This window comes from Eufriesea mexicana, unplaced genomic scaffold (assembly GCF_001483705.2).
Source record: "Eufriesea mexicana isolate 0111107269 unplaced genomic scaffold, ASM148370v2 scaffold8207, whole genome shotgun sequence".
Classification (NCBI taxonomy): domain Eukaryota; kingdom Metazoa; phylum Arthropoda; class Insecta; order Hymenoptera; family Apidae; genus Eufriesea; species Eufriesea mexicana.
The window spans coordinates 47,659-69,442 of record NW_016915982.1 but is presented as its reverse complement, the minus strand read 5'-3'; the positions used below and the strand labels follow the sequence as shown (position 1 = coordinate 69,442).

Below are 21,784 nucleotides of genomic sequence, written 5' to 3'. Positions count from 1 at the left end.
AAGTCATGAATTTATGAAAAATGTATAAAATTAAAGCTATATTTTAGTATCTTCTAATTACAAAATAAGTTTATGGCTAAATCTCACCTTACCTGTTCCTCATTCATTTCCTATAAAAATATGAATTTGTATGGAAATTCGTTATTTAATTATATCCATTTAACCCTTTGCACTCAGCGATTTTTTCAATACAAAAAATAGCAATTTGAAAATTTTCTGTTATAAAGTCGACGATATTTTCAAAACGGAAAATGAGAAATCGTATACGAATTTACACGTAAAGTTATTTTACTTCGACATTCCACGCATCGTTGAATTATTTCAAATATGATATTTTAATTAACATCAATCTTTGGAATTTGATTAAATCGTAATTGAGGACCGCCTCTCGAGTGCAAAGGGTTAATATCGATTCCACATTCATTTCGCTGAATTAAATATCAAATTTCTTTGCAAATTCCTTCTGAAGCATTATCAAAAATGCCTTCAGCCAAGATATACATTTTAAATACTAAAGATATACTGAATGACCAGTTAGATATGTTGATATTAAATTATCAGATTGCGATTTATCCCCTCTCCTCCATACATACATAGGTAGTCGGTAATCTGAAGTTAATAAGGTATAAATATTACTCCGTCTGAGTTAAGTAGATAGTGTCCCACTCTCAAGCGTGCGTTCTACTGTGCATTAACTCGTTTTATACTTCGTTTTATTGGGATTACACTTTGTTCCGAAAATTAGTTCCGTATAAAGAATGGCAAGTACAAAAGTTTGTGCGCAAATAACTCTGTTCTTAAATCTACTTGTGTGGTTAACGACAGCTAAGTATCAACTGGAATCAGTGCAAATTGTGAGTACATGTTTAGGTAGTACCTAATCAAAATAATTGGACTATAGAAAAATATAATTGTTATAAAAGCTATCGTAGGATGCCGAAAATGAGTTTTAATTTCGCCTTCAGTTTTCGAAATGAACATGTACAGTGGCTCACGAGAGTATTTGCTATACAAATTTTAGGAGAGTACTCGAATTCAAAAATTCTGATTTTAATGGAAGTATACGCGTACTTAAAGCATAACGAGCTGCACATGGTACGATTTTTCTTATTTGCAAATATCATTTCACGTGGGCGAAATCGTTACTCAAAGTCACAGCCTGATCTCTGTCTTTTAAATGTAACTGTACAACGATGCGAGATAAAGGAAAACTTTTCGAATGAAAAACGTTAAGATTTTGGTGCTCTGTTGCTCTATAGTAAAACTTTCTTCCATGTGAGACCCCGTTTGAGAATCAAAAGAATTGTCAAAACTTCAGTCGACGATTTTACCCCCTCAAAATAATTTTCTACCAACAAAAAGATCACTGCACGCGTAACTTGTAATACTTTATGTGCACACGAACTTTCATTAAAATCAAAATTTTTGTGTTAGAGAATTCTTTTGAAATATACCCTTCGAATACTTTCGCGAGGTAGTGTATATATTTCTTCTTCTTATCGAAGGAATATCGAATCTACGTGAACGATTTGAGACGCCGAAAAATGAACAGAATAAAACAAAGAAAAATAGCAAAACTCTAACTAAACTTAAGTAAAAAAATAATATAATAAGGATAACGCAATTTCATCGCACGGAAAGCACAGGCTTCTTTTAATCTCTCTACCTCTCTCTCTCTCACTCTCGCTCCTTCTCTCTCCTTCTCTTTTTCTCTTTCTCTGATACCGAACACGCGTCCGGCACCTGTCACAGATTATATTTCCAAGGATTCCTCAGGACTCCTCGTGTGTTGTTCCGTCGTGGAAGAAAGAAGACCCGTCACGGTCTTCCAACAACCAGGTCTTAGGGTCAAATAATTCGGCATCGGAATTTCCCTCTCCATGCCTTCAGCATGTTTGACTGCTTTACCTTTTTTCTTTGACTTCTCGTGTCGCGGAACACGAGAATCCTGGAAATCCCTAATTTAACGAAATTAGGCGACGGCTCTTAAGACTTGGCTGACAATAGGCCTGAGGGCTCCACGTGGTCCGCACACGTTGGAAGCCTCAGGCCCTCGCTAGGGGTAACAAACGACCGATGGGGTCACCAGCGCGCGAGTAGACCCCAGGTACCCCACCTTGGAGGAAAGGGTTTCCTCCGCTATCGTTGCTTTTTGGGGGAACCTTCCCTTTCTCCAAGGTCACCGATTTGCGAACCAAGGGAACGCCCTTGGTCAAAAACAGCCAATCATATTTGGCGAGCTCCCGATTTTTCCTAAGGCCGATCTTAGGAAGATCGAGGAGCTCAGTTCCGTACGAGATCCGGGAGACACGGGTTCTCTCAAAGACACTTCCTCTCGAAACATCGAACACACCGGTTCCTTCTAAACTCCTTCCTTTCGACACGTCAGAGACGACGGTTCTCTTCTAACACGAGACGATTTTCGTATCTCCTCGTTAAGTCGACGAGATACCGTGTCGCGTCGAACCGTCCATCCACATCGGGATATCTTCGCGCCTTACAACCGCGAAGACGAATTATTTCGGCGAAAACCACGCAACCAGGAAGATCAAGGGAACGACGCGATACCCCCTTGATACCTTCAACATGTGTCATCGAGAACCCTCCTTTATGCCCTCTGATGAGCTTGATGAGACGTTTAATCAACCGTTAATTAACTAATACGATTCAGCCAATTCATTCAGTCGATTCGTGATTTGCCCCCCTGCGAAGACTACGCGACTCTGCCAATTAGCGATTTATTTTCGAAAAATAGGGTCCTACATTTGTAAGAATATATAAGATTGGGCGAGCTCCGGTTACCGATAAGGCGGCGTGAGTGAGGAGCACGTAATAATGATAACCGGGGTCTCAAATCGAAACGGCGATCCCCTTGATCCGCGATCAATGAACAAAGGAGGCCCGTCCTTAAAAGGGCAGGTCGCGAAGCGTACGAGGCAATGCTTAGGCAGTTGTTAGACAGAGTTTAGACAGTTCCTAGAGAGTGGTTGGGAGAAGTTATTGAGAGACAGTTATTAGGAAGGAGTATTAGTGGCTAGTTCTTGTTAGAATATTATTAGACACCCCTTGCACATTGGCATTGGCCGATTCGTGACTTATTTCCTAACAAATAGGTTCCTACGATATGTTCTTTTTTAAATAAACGAAGTTATAGATAATGTTTCGAGATTTTCTTATTCTATTTGGAGTAATAAAATTTTTGGTTCTGATAGGAATAGTTAACCCACTCGAGATGGTTAACAGTGAATATGGTCTCCACTGCTGACATGTAAATTTGGTATACCAGTCAGTCAGTTCGCAATGACACGTCATTTGACCATGGCAAGCATCTGTGTAAACACAGATATTTAAATATGTACTGTCTGTTCTAAATGACTTAGCAATAGATTTATTTAGTGTATATAACCGATCAAAATTTGGAATTGCTATGTCTTAAATAAAATATATCTGTTTAAGAAATAGTCAACACGGAATTTTATTACCTAAAGACACTTTTTAGTCGAGACAATGTTTTTAGCCAAATATTTCAAGATACAAGTAACCCTTCTATAACACTGCATCCTATAACATGGTTTCACTATAACGCGATTTGTAAATTGCGGGAACCCTCCTACAACACGGCATCCTATAACACGGTTTCGCCTTAACACGATAAGAAAATTGCAGAAACCTTTGTACAACACTGTACTTCTACAGCCGTGGCGAAGCATGCCGTCTTAACCGTTTGAGTCCTAGAGACTTTTGAAAATACCCGAATGGCGCGATAGTTTTGAAAGTGAAGGCGATATCGTCCCACCGAAGAAACGTTCTCGGTTGATTATACTGAGCAGTGATGACGAAGAAATTTATTAAATTAAAGTTGCGTTAAATTAAAATAATATTTTTGTTTTTTTTTGTTTTGTGTTGTACATACATTTATATTTTTAATAAAAATTAAGTTGTTTATGTAGAATTAAAAAAAAAATTTGTTTTTAATAAGTTTCCAAAACGTAACCCCCCTCTTTGTACTGGTAATGATAACCGGGGTCTCAAATCGAAACGGCGATCCCCTTGATCCGCGATCAATGAACAAAGGAGGCCCGTCCTTAAAAGGGCAGGTCGCGAAGCGTACGAGGCAATGCTTAGGCAGTTGTTAGACAGAGTTTAGACAGTTCCTAGAGAGTGGTTGGGAGAAGTTATTGAGAGACAGTTATTAGGAAGGAGTATTAGTGGCTAGTTCTTGTTAGAATATTATTAGACACCCCTTGCACATTGGCATTGGCCGATTCGTGACTTATTTCCTAACAAATAGGTTCCTACGATATGTTCTTTTTTAAATAAACGAAGTTATAGATAATGTTTCGAGATTTTCTTATTCTATTTGGAGTAATAAAATTTTTGGTTCTGATAGGAATAGTTAACCCACTCGAGATGGTTAACAGTGAATATGGTCTCCACTGCTGACATGTAAATTTGGTATACCAGTCAGTCAGTTCGCAATGACACGTCATTTGACCATGGCAAGCATCTGTGTAAACACAGATATTTAAATATGTACTGTCTGTTCTAAATGACTTAGCAATAGATTTATTTAGTGTATATAACCGATCAAAATTTGGAATTGCTATGTCTTAAATAAAATATATCTGTTTAAGAAATAGTCAACACGGAATTTTATTACCTAAAGACACTTTTTAGTCGAGACAATGTTTTTAGCCAAATATTTCAAGATACAAGTAACCCTTCTATAACACTGCATCCTATAACATGGTTTCACTATAACGCGATTTGTAAATTGCGGGAACCCTCCTACAACACGGCATCCTATAACACGGTTTCGCCTTAACACGATAAGAAAATTGCAGAAACCTTTGTACAACACTGTACTTCTACAGCCGTGGCGAAGCATGCCGTCTTAACCGTTTGAGTCCTAGAGACTTTTGAAAATACCCGAATGGCGCGATAGTTTTGAAAGTGAAGGCGATATCGTCCCACCGAAGAAACGTTCTCGGTTGATTATACTGAGCAGTGATGACGAAGAAATTTATTAAATTAAAGTTGCGTTAAATTAAAATAATATTTTTGTTTTTTTTTGTTTTGTGTTGTACATACATTTATATTTTTAATAAAAATTAAGTTGTTTATGTAGAATTAAAAAAAAAATTTGTTTTTAATAAGTTTCCAAAACGTAACCCCCCTCTTTGTACTGGCCCTGAGTCTCATACAACACGGTTTCATACAACACGGCATTTTCTAGGAACCTATATACCGTGTTATAGGAGGGTTACCTGTATTATTTCCAAATATAAACTCCAAAAATAACGTGATATTATGTAATATTCAAAATAAGTTATTGCTCTGTTGACGAACAAAGTGTCGCTTTTTCCTATATTTTGCATTAATCTTATAGTTTTACCATCCTTTGGATGCATATAACGAACTACCTTATATTATATTTTAACTTAAAACTCCTTAAAACTATTTTACCTCATTACCTTAAAGCTACTTTACTTGAAAACTACTTCAAACTATTTCATATTAGTTGAAAATTGCTTCAAACTACTGAAGAGACCTGGGTGGTGGTTGGTGAATGAAACTACTATTTATTAATAATAATAATAAATAAAATAAAATAAATAATAATAAATATTTATTATTAATAATAATAAAGAATTAACAATGTGTGGTGACGATTAAGCATACGAATCTATATCAACTACAACTTGAGATTACAACTCAATTCAACAACAGAATGACAACTCAGCCAGTTATAACTAATGGCTCAACTAAAATACAACTAAACAACTACCAACTAATAACCCCTCTCTACACAACTCTGTTCTGGTCACTCCTAAGACTGTCCCTAAGACTCTCTTCCAATCACTCTTCCCAAGAACTGTTCACTAATCACTTTTGCCTTCTTTTATATCTACCCCAACCTGTATACGTTTTCCAAACACCTCTCCCATGATCAAATATGGTCAAGCTAAGGGCCTGACGCATTGCTGGGTTTTTCTGACCGACCTGGCCCTCGAACCCTCGGTGACTTTCTAAGCTTAAGTTACCTATACACGAGGTGGAAATCCTGCCATACTATACTACTTTATATTACTTGTGAACTACTTATAACTACTTTATATGTAGGAATTTAGCAAATAGTTCAGGAGAAATTTGCGGGCTGGATACGTATAGTACAAAGACCCCGCTTTGATTAACAATAACAGTATCGTTTTTTAAAGGATGAGCTGTTTATAAACACAAACTGACTATTACTGACTGATTCTGTCTCTGCACACTGGTCTCTAACCGTTCTGTGACTGTGACTCTAACTGTAACTCTTCTGTAACTCCTCTGTGACTGTAATTCTAACTGTAACTCTTCTGTAACTTCACTGTGACTGTAATTCTAACTGTAACTCTTCTGTAACTCTTCTGTGACTATACTTCAAACTGTAACTCTTCTGTAACTTCTCTGTGACTATAATTTTAGCTGTAACTCTTTTGTAACTCCTTTGTGACTATAAATCTAACTGTAACTCTTCTGTAACTCCACTGTGACTGTAATTCTAACTGTAACTCTTCTGTAACTCCACCGTGACTATAATTCTAACTGTAACTCTTCTGTAATACTAACACTTCTGCCCTGTGTCTTCCAGAATGGGCCGTTTTAAAGCCCGTCCAGAAGACAAGCGCCTCCCCAAAGGAAAAGAGACTCCCTCTACCCCAAGGTCAAGGGTGGAGGAGACTCCTCCCTCCGAGTTAGCCCCTCCGAAGGGTCACCCTCGCAAGGACCCTTCCCGAGAGGTGACCGCAGCCGCGTCACCCTCGGTTTATGCCGAGGAGAGCCAGGGTTGCGCGAGGCCACCTCACGTGACCTGGCCCCGACCTCCTACGGCCCATTTGGCAGCCAGTTACTAACGGGTCCTCTAGACCTGAGTTTCAGTCCTAGACAGTCTACCCTAATAAACGAGCGTCCCTCGTTTACCATTCCTACATATATTATTTAAAAATTACTTAAAACTGCTTTATATCAGTTTCGGTTCAAAAATTTGGCAACTTACTCCATGACCAAATGTCGAGATTTATTTCATTGATTTCAATTATGATACTGTGGGGTGGCGAATGGCGAAGGACTTTATCAAATAATAAACAGCGGCATCGGCAATGCTCCATGCCTTCAGCATGTTTGACTGCTTTACCTTTTTTCTTTGACTTCTCGTGTCGCGGAACACGAGAATCCTGGAAATCTCTAATTTAACGAAATTAGGCGACGGCTCTTAAGACTTGGCTGACAAAGGCCTGAGGGCTCCACGCGGTCCGCACACGTTGGAAGCCTCAGGCCCTCGCTAGGGGTAACAAACGACCGATGGGGTCACCAGCGCACGGGTGGACCCCAGGTACCCCACCTCGGAGGAGAGGGTTTCCTCCACTATCGTTGTTTTTTGGGGGAACCTTCCCTTTCTCCAAGGTCACCGATTTGCGAACCAAGGGAACGCCCTTGGTCAAAAACAGCCAATCATATTTGGCGTGCTCCCGATTTTTCCTAGGGCCGATCTTAGGAAGATCGAGGAGCTCACTTCCGTACGAGCTCTGAGAGACACGGCTTCTCTTAACACAGTTCCTTGCGAGATCTGAGAGACATCGGGTCTCTCTAAGACACTCCGTCTAACCGATTCAAATCAACAACACGCCACGATTCTTTTCGAAACGTCGACCGTCGTAGACACGACTCTTTTCTGCTCGTGCAACTTAAATAGTTGCCCAATATTAATTTGGCGGGCAGCACGTGTCGTAGTCGCGAGACGGCCTTACAACCCGTCAGAAATACGAGAATTTCGATCGCGACGCGACGCGACAGGAACCTTGTGTATTATGTCCATTAAATAAACTTGTTTTGTTATTAAAGAGAGTTGTTCTTTATTAGACACGCAGATATTGGTCTGCATAGGATTAATATAGCTAAAAATCCTACAATACTTTTATTGTTATTTACAACACAGGGAACCATATATTTACATAATTACAATTACAAATAATTACACTTCTTTCATATTTCGTTACACGTAAATGATCATACGAAATAAGATATGAATATATTAATACAAGTGAACTTATTCGACATCCGTTGAAACTGAACTTTACAAATACACGTGTATCAAGAATTACAGAAGTTAAAAGACAGATACATTAATTATACACATTCACGTATACACCTGTGACGACAACATATATTCAAATTCATGGTTTCTAATACAGACACTTTTGCGATACATATACAGGGTGCCCCATTTGAAGTTTCGCACTCAATAATTTCCTAAATTATAGTTCTTTTTAAAAAATAATTGAAATGAAACTTACTCTGTTTCGAGGGAAGCATCTTGAAATGGTCACACATTTTTTTCACGTGAACATGCTTTCGAAATTTCAAGATGACCTTGGTCCTTTTTAATGGAATTTTATTTTCTTTTTTTTTTATGCAAACGAATAGTGTATTTCAAGGTAAATTCACTGACCTGTAATACTTTAGTCTTTTAAGGTCGATTAAGGTCATTTAATGCTGTTATCTTTGTTATATACTGAGAAAATAGCTCTTTATCTGATATATTGAAGAGAACGATTTCCAGCGCCAATGTACTGATTAATTCTGTCTCTAAATGATAACTCCACGTTCTCGAGTATTCTATTAATTTTGCGGCAAGCATAGCTAATCCGATCATTCATATTTTCACAGGTGACGGATTCAGCCTGGTAAATTTTTACTTTTGTAACACCACACTAAAGAGAGTCTAATGGTATTAAATCTTGAGACCTGAATGGGAAAGAGATATTATTTCCTTTTCCTATCCAACGATGAAGAAATATATTGTTTAGTATTCATCATGCTGAAACTACATCCGAAATCTTGGTCCTTTATACGCGTTTGTAAACTGCAATAAAAGCGATCATTAGCGCGAATTTGTGATATGTTTACATACGAGATGACGAAATAATCTAGGAAGATAGGATTTCGAGACGATTAATAAAGATAAGTTTTAAATAGCATTAAATGACTGTTGCGGCCCTAGGACCCCAATGTCCCAAGTCAAGTGGAGGCCTGTTTTATGCCTCTATTGCAAGGGTCCCTTCACTTGCGCATGCTCAGTGTCACCTAAACCACCGCTAGGATAAACCGTGACAAGGACCCATATATTATTCTCTAGACGACAGGCATAAGAACCCAAATGTTTAAACAACCACCACCACCGAAAGACGCCGAAGTTAGCATACACCCCCAATATCATACCAACCAATGAGAAGACAGTCGATCCTTATAAAACTACCGACAAGGCATTCACAAGAAGATTCTCAGTAAAACCTCCATCACGACCACATCAAGATTCTCTCTAAACTCCATCACGATTACAACATCAGCAATCGAGACCCACCAACACTCAGCGCAGGAGACTGTCTACTACTATAGAACTCCTTGCAGTTCAACGCCAACCAGGTCTACCTCTATCAAGTTAGAGTGGGCCGCATCCCAAGCAGCATTGCCGCAGCAGCGTAACGGGCCTTACAACCCCGTGAAACTCGGGACGCAACAATGACCTATTGCGATTTTCAAAGATCAAAGTATTGTAAGGGGGGACTCTACTAATATTCTAACAATAAGGACTGGCCGAATATACTATATCGTAAGGACTTTCTAACAACTGACTAACGACTGTCTCTCAATAACTCACGAAGGAACTGTCTCCTAATACTCTTTCCTAAGGATTCTCTAACGACTGACTAACGACTGACCCGCTGCGCTTTTCGGCCTAACCTTTTAAGGATAGGCCTCCTTTGTTCGTTCATCAGGTTCGACGCCTAGCTCAAGTGGATCGTTGCGTCGAATTGAGACTCCGGTTATCGCTGCTAAGTGGTCGTCACTCGCCGCCTTATTGGTAACCGGAGCTCGCACGCTTTTCCAAACTCTTACAGTATTATAAGTCAACGAATTTGCCCTAAAATTCACTATTCACTTGCATAAAAGAAAATATATAGTTTCATTAACCGTTTGAATCCCAAGCAGCGCTTGAGGCTTTCGGAGGAACACGGTCGAAAAACCCTGAAGCGCGATAACGCTTACCTTAATCGAGTGCGAAGTAGTCCAAACGGCGCGATAGCGCTTGTTTAATTTTATGTCGAATAATCCAATCGTCGCAATAGCGCTTGTTGGTACTATGTGACGTACATGCATCGGCAAAGTTGAGCCCGATCGCGCTGCTTGGGACTCAAACAGTTAAAAAAGACCAAGATCACCTTGAAATTTCGGAAACATATCCATCTGGCGAAAATTTATTACTATTGTAGGATGGCGAAAACTGGCTTTGAGACATTGAAAATTGACAGAACAACAAGAACAGAATAACACAAACACAAAACTCATAAAACTAATTTAACTTAGGAAAAGAACACCAAGATAACGAAACGAAAACACACAAAGACGCACTCTAATTTAACTCTCTTTCCAACACCGAGCGACTCACACTCGTGTTGGTCACAATTGATTTCTAAGGACTCTGTTTTGGTCGTCAAGATCCATGCTTTTATGCTTTCCTTAATCTACGCTTCACCTCCTCGTAGGGACCCCGCAACTTAATTTTGCTTCCCAAAATAACTTTTCCATTTGCTTCTAGAAAATATTGATCGGTTTATAATTTGTTTTTGTTGGCAATGGCCGATTCGCGATTTCTTTCCAAATGATATCCTACACTATTGTAAGATGTCACCCTCGAAATAGAGTGAGTTTCATTTGAAACATTTTTTGAAACGAACTATAGTTTAGAAAATAATTGAGTGCGAAACTTCAAATACCTTGTATACAAGGTGATTAAATTAAATTGAACGTCTATGTTATTTTCATTACCATGAAAGATAGGGAAGAAATAACAAAGCGATGTTTAAATAGTCCCAAAGCGTGTATCGCTGAACTACAGACTGTAGTATCTGATTCGATAAACACACGTGTAATTCAATATTTAGATTACCAAATTTTTTCCATCGATAGATCAGTGAAGAATGAATCATTTGTACGTCATCGATAAATATGGTAAAATTACTGCTATCGAATTCAATTATAAGATAAGCAGTACTGTAAGTTGTGACATACACATAATAAATCGTGAATCGTACTTTTTATAATAGCTTATACGTGCACAGTAAACCACTTAAGCATTCGTGTGTAATGAAGTAAAATATTTGCGGACCATTTTTTGAAAGAACGATTCAGTTACGATCTATAATTCTTTCCAGACATGTTTCTCTTTAACTGCAATAAGTAAAATATGGTGCGGTAATGACCGAGAAAATTAATTTTCATATACCCTATATGTTGGAGGTATCAAGGGGGTATCGCGTCGTTCCCTTGATCTTCCTGGTCGCGTGGTTTCCACCCGAAATAATTCGTCTTCGCGGTTGTAAGGCGCGAAGATATCCCGATGTGAATGGACGGTTCGACGCGACACGGTATCTCGTCGACTTAACGAGGAGATACGAAAATCGTCTCGTGTTAGAAGAGAACCGTCGTCTCTGACGTGTCGAAAGGAAGAAGTTTAGAAAGAACCGGTGTGTTCGATGTTTCGAGAGGAAGTGTCTTCGAGAGAACCCGTGTCTCTCGGATCTCGTACGGAACTGAGCTCCTCGATCTTCCTAAGATCGGCCTTAGGAAAAATCGGGAGCTCGCCAAATATGATTGGCTGTTTTTGACCAAGGGCGTTCCCTTGGTTCGCGAATCGGTGACCTTGGAGAAAGGGAAGGTTCCCCCAAAAAGCAACGATAGCGGAGGAAACCCTCTGCTCCAAGGTGGGGTACCTGGGGTCCACCCGCGCGCTGGTGACCCCATCGGTCGTTTGTTACCCCTAGCGAGGGCCTGAGGCTTCCAACGTGTGCGGACCACGTGGAGCCCTCAGGCCTATTGTCAGCCAAGTCTTAAGAGCCGTCGCCTAATTTCGTTAAATTAGGGATTTCCAGGATTCTCGTGTTCCGCGACACGAGAAGTCAAAGAAAAAAGGTAAAGCATTCAGACATGCTGAAGGCATGGAGCGGAAAATTCCGATGCCGAATTGTTCGACCCTAAGACCTGGCTGTTGGAAGACCGTAACGGGTCTTCTTTGTTCCACGACGGAACACTATACATGCAAAACGTTGCATTTTCGCTGAAAAAATATTCATTACTGTTAGTGGTGGATGAAATATCGTAACAATAAGAACAATTCTTTATTTAATTACAAAGAATGATCGAACACAAATATGAAGATTAAATATAATTAATTGATCTTAACAATCACATGCTCACACCTATTTTCACTATTAAAACTCAATTGCAACTGACCAAATCACTCTCGTTTTGTTCTTTCTTCTTTCATACAATACATGAACATACACAATTCACATACACCTCAATCATTACACGTATACTCATTTATCACAATAATCTTAATCCGTTAGATATTGCCATCCTATGCACACTTGTTCCACTCATCCCTTTCTTACAGTCATCGCTCCTTTATTATGTCAACACATATATGTAGGATCGGGGTGGCCTGTTAGTAACGTAATGTAGTAACGTTGCTTTACTACCTTTCCAAATACAATAAACTTATACTTATATTATCGGCTACGAAACTAGAGACCCGCTACAGGTACGCTCGACTTTTACTTCTTAGACACTATCTTGAGGACCGTGAAGGACTTGGTCCTGCCCGCGCCCTTGCACCCTTATTTAAGCATTCACTCTGTCCTCATCTATACCCACGTTCTCTCTTCTCAATCGGTCGGTCACGTATTCTAAACAGTCAGGCGCGTTCATAAACTTTCACCCGTTTATCGCATTCGGCTCTATTATAAACATCCTTTACATTCGATCCTCTTACACGCGGTCTCTTTCGTTCTAAGCCCAAACACACTTAACATTCTTCCAGGACCGTTCTTATTCCAATCCCACATATATATTTATAATCTATGTAACCATTACCACAATTACTACCTTCCAAATAGCGGAATATTATATGTTTTAAGTTGTGCGTATATATTATGTCGAAAATGACACGAAATCGAGTAAATTTCAAAATTTCAACTCGAATGTGGCACGAATTTCCGCTATTCGATAATAGTTAACTTTACGCACGCCATTTTTATCAAATGATCAATAATTTAAGGAAGTAAAACCAAAAAAAGTCGAGAATTTTGAACTGTATAGCTAATGATCACTCCAGTTCATATGTGTGAAAGAAATTTGGTTGATTTCTCGAATGACTAAGTGTGAGAAGGACTGTTTCTAATGAACGACGTAGATTGAGATTCGAAAATGGTTAATAAAGAACTGACAAAATACTGTATCTAATCATCACGAAAGACAGACACTTAAATTTTCTGCTGAATTATTCACAGAAAATCGGTAATCGGCAAAAGGATAGACATTTTCCTGTTTGGCAGTCGGTTTACATAAGACGTTTCTTTCTTTCGGTAATTGATCGCTCTGAAACAAAGGGGACATCCTCCAAACAACGTCAGTGGTGGAAAAAATACCTCTGAAGTGGGTCGCAATAAGTATGTCGGCGCTCGTCGCGGCCGTCGGGACAATAATCGCGGGTCGTAGTAGGTTTCAAACTGCCCGTAGTTCTCCGACTTAGGAGCTTTTAAAGCGGCCGAGTGTTCACGGAAGGGGTAGAAAAAACACCGCCAACCTGCATGCGGGAAAAACTAAGTTTTCGCGGGAAAGGTTTACGCGGGAACCGCCCTCGCGCGGGAAAGTCGTGATGACCGCCCAAAGAGGTCGTAAATTAAGACGACCGTTGGTCTGCAACATCGCTGCCCGGTCCCAGGCTAATCCCCGGCATGACATTGACGATAGCCAATGCCATCCGCGGGACAATGCCTGTTGACCTGCAGCGACTGCTGGTATGTTGCGTGGACGTACCCGGTGCACCCTCGACCCTAATGTCCCTGTTCCTTTTGCATGGACGTAGTGGCGGAATCTTAGCCGCCACACCTCTTTCAGGGTGAGATGCACGGAGTTTACGTACACGCGTGTGATCCACATGTTGGTGACAAATTTCAACAGATTGTTACATTTTCTGGGGATTTGTGATCCATTCGTAGCTGGAGCCTTGTAGAAACCTGCGTGCACAGTCTGATCTTGGTCACAGCCGAGTCGTAACTGTCATCCGCTAATATTAATTAGAATAATTAGACAATTATTGAAGGAATATAGGAAATTAGACAATGAACTGTCCTATCTGATCAAATTCCATATAATAAAACGAAGGAAGAAGTGTAGGAATGGGTACAGTGGGAACAAAGCGTCCCTTTTACTTAATAATATTCATTATATTAATTAAAATCTAGCTCTCTACGCTACTCGCAATTCTCACGACTAACTCTCACTAGGAACTCTTAACACGTTAACACTTTAACTGCCACGTTAGTCATATATGACCAGCCACGGTTTCTCCTGTGACGCTACGGTGGTCATTGGTGATCGGAGCGCTTGAACTATTTAAACTACATTGAACAACATTGAATAAAAATTGGCAGTTAGTACATTTTGAATATAACCGCTAATTAGAAGATACTTTGAAATAAAAAGTGACCCATTGAACTGTGGTGGTTCGCACTGCGCATGCCGGCGCTCATCGCGGCGGCCGGGACAATAATCTCGGCGTCGTAGAAGGACGCGAACTGATTCTGGGTCCTCTGTCTTAGGAGCTTTTAAAGCTACCGAGTGTGTACGGAAAGGGTGGAAAAGAACCGCCAACCCACGCGCGGGAAAAACTATGTTTCCGCGGGAACCGTTTGCGCGGGAAAGTCGCGATGACTGCAAAGGGGGGTCGTAAATCAAGCGAGACGTTGGTCTGCAACATCACTGCCCGGTCCCAAACTAATCCCCGGCATGACATTGACGATAGCCAATGCCATCCCGGGGACAATGCCTGCTGGCCTGCAGTGACTGCTGGCACGTTTCGGAGACACACCCGGTACATACTCGGCCCTAATTTAACTGCACCTTTGGCATAGGCTTAGTGGTGGAATCTTCGCCGCTACAGAACTATTAAAAATTTTTATTAGAGCATCAAAGAAATATTAGAACAAATCTCGCATCTAGCGGTACTCTCCCGTGGCATCCTGAGAGAAGCATGTGATTTCGACGTAACAGTTGTCACGGAACTAGCTTAGACACGCGAGTGAAAATAGTTCACGAAGGCTTTTACGCGAGATACTCTCCGTATAGAAAAGAGAACGTGTATAGGTTTAGAGTTAGACTGACTTTATTCTGGTTTTGGGTTGGGATATATATATATTCTTATTATCTTGTCCTGGATGGTTTGGAAGGGGTTGGATTTTGGAATTTGGGGTTAGGAGTTTCGATCGTCTGGTGATTCATGTAGGCTGATGTCACAGGGTTGCGTCTTGGATTTTGGAAGTCTAGTCATATCGATGATTCAGGTCGGCTGTCGTCACTCAGTCAATGTAAAACCATGTCGGTTTTACGTGCAGTTCCGTTCACGCCACAGTTAGCCATTATGCAGATCCTTCCGGGCCGCGCGGACTGGCGAGGCCTGAACGGATAGTCTAGCGCTCAAACCTAACCTAACCAGCGTGGCGTTTAACGTGTTAAACGACTCTCTTATGATACTTTCTTCAGACAATCTCGTACTAATCTCTTAACATCTATTTTTATACCCATACACACCACACACTGCCAAACGTGTAAAAATTCCACGTGCATTTTAGGAACTGATTAATTCTTCTCGCACTACTGATAATCTAGCTTAAACATCCTCTTGATCTACTATCGCACCGTTCCAAACACTCATCAATCGAGTTATCACTCGGTACACTCATCACTACCACTTCAACTTCAAAAACGAAACATCAAATGTTGAACTATTTAAGCACATCGGACTTGACCGTTGGAAGGCTAAGTCGTCTTCTTTATCCCCGTTCTGCAACGAAATTTATCTAGACTCTGACAAAGATATTAACGTATACGTCAAGCAGCATATTAATACTTTTAATAGCAATTTTAATTATTTTTTACTGACATTTTTAGGTGTTTAGACATGGCGACCGAACACCGACTAAAGAGGAGCTGTATCCTAAAGCAGAACACAATCCTATTTACGATACACTTGGTTATGGTCAGTTAACCGAGGTAAGTACGTATTTTATACCGATATGTTATAGATTTTAAACTTTTCCCTATGGCGGCTTTGGGGTAAGTGTTACGGACCCAATTTAGTGCTCAGTTCGCGTGGCAGGCACGTTGTTAGGTTGTAAGGCCAACTGTGCTGCAGACGGGCGTGAAGGACCAAATGGTTCGGCTGTCTTCCGCTCGGCTGTCCAATGCTTGGACGTTGCCACACGTTATGAGTTGTAGGTACCCGATTTGAATTTGTAGGGGATAGTCAATCCACGGGACTGATTATCCACAAAACTTGTGTATTGGTTGATGTAGTACTTGATGATGCAGACTGTCTGTGCAGACTGCTTGATTTGTACTGATGTACGTATGCTGATGTGTGCTGACCAACTGACTGTTGGAATGATACCTTCTGAATGCTTGTTGATAATGAACGGACTGACTGACTGATACTGACCTAACTAACTTTGCGATGCCTGATCTTTCGAAGCCCATGATTGCCAAAGGGAAATCGGTTTTCCCATTTGTGGTTGACAGGACCGAGGGTGGGCCCTCGGTCCGCGAATCAGATGCCCCCAAAGAAGGGAGGACCGTCTTCCGCGACCAGGTCTGCCGGTGGAGGAAGCCTCTCCCTCAAAGGGAGTTGCTGGTGGGCCACCTGCACATTCGTGATCCTTCCTGAAGGACCCGTTACTTTATGGCTCCGAAAGTCGCGACATCGCACATGGCCTGGTCCCTTTCTTTGCAGGCCTATTGTCAGCCAAATCCTAAGTGCTGTTGCCTGCTTTCTAACATTAATGGCTAAAGAATGCCTCGTGTCCGGTGACCCGAGGGAAATAAAGAATCGTTTGAAAATGCATTGAAAATGAAGATAGAAAGGACACGGAACTTGAACTAAAACAGCAATTAGAATCTGGCTGCCAGAAGACCCTAACGGTCTTCTGGGTCTATTCTAAACAAGGGCCGAACAAAATACCGGCACGACATTCCAAGGCTTAACAGAAGTCAAGGGACGCTGACATAAGGACATAAAACAGTCTTCCACTTGACCTGAGACATTGCGGTCCTAGGGCCGCAACACTGGTACATGTAAAATTTCAGGGCCTTCACATTTAGATATACAATCTGTCCTAAACAAAGGGATGAACGGAAACGATTTTTCAAGGATTAACATTCGCATTTAGATATATGACTTAATTCGCTGAGAGGACGGCGAGGTACGTCTAATCTTCGGCGAAACAGTCGTAATACAAAATAATATAGTCTTTAGAATTATCGAAAATTAAAGTAAGAGTTATGCTATGAACATGCTTTTCGGGAAGCGGAAATTACAATTTTATTACAATTGTATTGTAATCAAATCTACTATATCTATTACGAATAACTTTCTTTCATTTGTTTCTGTTTAGGCAGGAAAAATAAGAGAATTTCGCCTCGGAATGATGTTAAGACAACGGTATAGTACTTTCTTAGGTGGTAGTCATCACTATGGTGACGTTTTTGCCCGCAGTACGGACACCGATCGAACGAAGATGTCCTTGCAATTAGTTTTGGGTGGTATATATCCTCCAGGACTGAACGAATTGGGCCAATTGCAATTGTCTCCGATATCGATTCAATTCACGCCATTCATTGTAGACTCATTACTGTTTCCAGTATATTGCCCAACGTAAGTATGTAAAAGATTTTACATATACCATTATTTTTATTCGTATGCTTCTCACTGTGTGTTGCATATTAGGTTTCTGTAATATTTGCAAATAAATTACGTTATAAATAATTATAAATTATATTTGCATATATTTGAACCATGTACAAGTATGAAATCAATGAAATTCGATGGATTATACAACTTGAAGTGGAGAAACATACAATATTAATAATCAAATTATACAATTTATAGTAGAGATTATATTTTAAAAATTATATATTATTATACCAAGAATACATGTGATATACACACTAACAATAAGTATTCTTGAAACATTCTTATTATTATCAAGCATATGGAAAAAATAAATTAGAAGTTTGAAAACAAATTATTTAAATTAGTTTTCAATATCTTAAAGTTAACAAAGTTATCGCAAGATAAGACTTATGGTGAGACTTATATAATACTATAGTCCTTTTGAATATCTGTAAAACGAGTGTATAAATCGATATAACATATATTTAAAGGCAGGTATTAATATTTGAATTAGTGATACGAGTTTCAAAATCGAATAAAAGATTAAAGAGGAAATAAAAGAGTGATTCTATTAAATTTTTCTACTCTAATTGTTCTCCTGATTCTTCGTAAATTTTCTATATCTTCGAATTATTCTATTATCCAAAAATTCCATTATCTGAACACTTTTGTCTCCTTATCGGTTCAAATATGGGAGGCTCTACTGTGAAGAAACTCACCTATTTAATAATAGTAAATAATAGAAATTATCTTTATATCGAAAGAATTGTAAAACTTGAATCATTGTATAGTTGTATTAGACACCTCTTACTCCTTTCGATGAATATTATAAATTTTTAAAGCTTTAAACTCTGCTATTTTACCACCTTGCACAAGGTCACAATAATTTTAACCACTTGGAATTTCTACGCAATTTTCTAAACATATAACACAGATTTTTAAGATCATGGGACTCTCAAAGATTTTGAAATCATTGCTTTCTTAAACAACGTGTTGTATCCCATTATCTCCAGAAAAATGTACATGTATGAATATATAAAGAATTTCAAAAAATTAAAGAGCTTTTAAAATAATTTTTATTTCATTACGAGACAGACAAAGCAGTCTGTACACTGAAAAAATTCGCTTTGCAACATTGCAGTATTTCAAATCATTTTGAATTTATATTATTCTTTGGAATTACTAAAATAACATGTGATACGATCAATCAAGAAGCCAATCCTATGTCTTCGATTATTTGATGATAAAAATGTTACACTGATATAAGGTGATACTACGTTAAACACAACTTATATTTTAATTTTATTATTTTTTGATTGGATAGCAAATCTGATTATGTTATAATTATCGTCGAAATAGTTTAAACATTCATTGTTTCACTAGAAATAAATGTAGGATCGGTTTGGGTGAATGGGCTAAAATAGCGTTGTTTTACTTCTTAATAAGATACAATAAGCTTATACGTAGATTAACGGCTATGAAACAAGAGGTTATTCGCTATGGGTACGCACGACTTTGACTTCTTACCGACGCACTCTTAGACACTAGCTTAAGACTGTCGACTCTAGACCGTAGACCGTGGAGACTGTAGACTGGAGCTGCCCGCGCCCTTGCACTCTTATTTTAAGCATTCATTCTGTCCTTTTCCATACCCAGGCTTTCCTTCCCAATCATGCCCCTTTCCCATGCAATCTCCGTGGGCCAGGTACTTCAATCACTCTGGACGCATTCCTAAACTTTCGCTCGACCCTACCATAAACATTCTTTGCAGTTAATTCGCTTGCACATGGTCACTTTCATCCTAAACCCAAACACACTTGGCATTCTTTCAGGGTCGTACTTATTCCAATCCCACATAAAAGTAATACGTGTTATTTACAAATCTGTTGTCTAGTATGTAACTGAGCAAATGACAGAATACACAATTCATTATATTTCATAAATATAAATTTTTAATATATGAACTCTTTCTCTGCTTTTGAACGTATCAATTCCTAAAGTTGGTCCCACATCTTATAAGACAGTCTGTATTATCAAATCTTATTATTTATTATATTTATGATATAAAAGTTCATCTCCTTCTCGATCCATTCTCACGGCAAATGTAAAACAAAATATAAGACATCTTCGATACTGATAACTCGTATGCATAACATTCAAAATTCAATATATCATCAATCATACGATAAAACAAAAATTCTATTTTGTTTATTTACATTAATCTCGTGCTTATTCAAAGTATTACTTTGTCTGCAATTTTTATACATTTTGAAACATTTCTTGCAGGTACCAAACCGAATGGAAGAAAACGAGAGATTCATTTGCAGTTCATGTAATAAAAAAAAAATACAAAGATCTTCTCGATTATCTCGCTGAACACACCGGTCTAGACATGACAACGAGTCCAACTTTTGCGACTTATCAGCTGTATCACTATATAACGTCACAGGTATAACTAAAGTAATTTTATTTTATGTTCAGTTTCACAGATTTACTTTTGTAGATTAATACTAAAATTATTTATCAGTAATGTAATGACCGAGATATACATAATAATAATTATGGTACAATGAAAATGGATAGATATATAGGGAGAATTTTATTACTTTAATAGAAAATATTTAATTCTAATACTCTTTTATAATTTTCTACAATTTAACGAATACTTTCATACACATATATTTCCTATAATTTCACATAAAAGATTATTATACGACAAAATTCATTTTATACTTATGATTGACTTCGTTTTTATAAATAAATTTCAATGAATATCAAAAGGAATATTAATAACATTGTAGGGCAGTATAAATGTTACTCTTCCTGAATGGGCAACCAAAGATGTTCAAAGCAAAATAGAAAAAATTACAGCATTAGAATATATGCTACAATCACATACCAAGTTAATGAAACGACTAAATGGAGGGTTTTTAGTGAAGGAATTTATAAAAAATATGAATTTCAAAGGAAACACAACTCAGCCAAAGATCTATATATACAGCGGACATGAAATAAATATAGCAGCATTTGCCAAAGCACATGATTTTATTGAACCAATACTACCTGCCTATGGATCTGCAATAATAGTTGAAAAATTGCGAAGTAGCAATGGTAAAATATATATTCAAGTAAGTACCATTCATCTACTTGAAATAAAACTTTCCTTAAAACTTATTTAAATTTTCTCCTCTTCCTTTGGATAAAAAATTTCCTATACATCCCATATAAGATCTAATATTATGAACTTTGTTGATAGATGCTGCTTTGGACTGGTGTTACTGAGAAATTAATTACTTACGTAATTCCTAACTGTGGTATAATATGCTCATATGATAAATATATAAGACTTATGCAAGATGTAATTCCTTCTGATGAAGAATCAAACTGCTTATGGAATAATACATCAAAGGAACATCTACATATGTATTATAATGAGAAATTAAACTGAATTATAAAATAGAATACATATTTGAAATTTTACACCTCGAAATAAACGATGTACTATGAATATGGCGATTAATGACAAAAAATGGCTTAACTAAAAGTATTAATGCAAACTACTGTAAAAATAATTCATACGTTGAAACAATTTCATCATTCTCCTTAAAAATATATTCACATTCAATGTTCCATGAATTCTTTGATATTTATCAGACATTTTTCTAATTTTATTAACATATTTTCCATACTTGTATTTTACTTTAAATACAGTATTACTTTATAAATTAGAGTCCACTAGGTATATTTCAATCCTTACATATTTAAGATATAAGTATTCAAATATATATTTGCAGAATGCTACATGCATTTCTATGTTATACGTATGTACCTGCTGTACAGATAATATTATTTATTACACGAACTTTTAGTTAATATAATTACAAATTCTATTATAATTTTATTAGTTCTTATAGTTACATACTAATTTATAGTATTGGTATATAAGTTAATCTA

The 21,784-nt window shown here is 38.2% G+C and overlaps 1 protein-coding gene across 1 annotated transcript; it reads left to right on the top strand.

Moving 5' to 3' along the window:
- The first annotated feature begins 758 nt into the window (after positions 1-758).
- Positions 759-21,278, top strand: LOC108552867 (venom acid phosphatase Acph-1). Its single transcript, XM_017907548.1, has 6 exons — positions 759-854; positions 16,054-16,155; positions 17,553-17,812; positions 20,117-20,279; positions 20,632-20,958; positions 21,087-21,278. Exons 1-6 carry the CDS (start codon positions 759-761, stop codon positions 21,276-21,278), a joined length of 1,140 nt encoding a protein of 379 aa, XP_017763037.1.
- Positions 21,279-21,784: the final 506 nt, after the last annotated feature.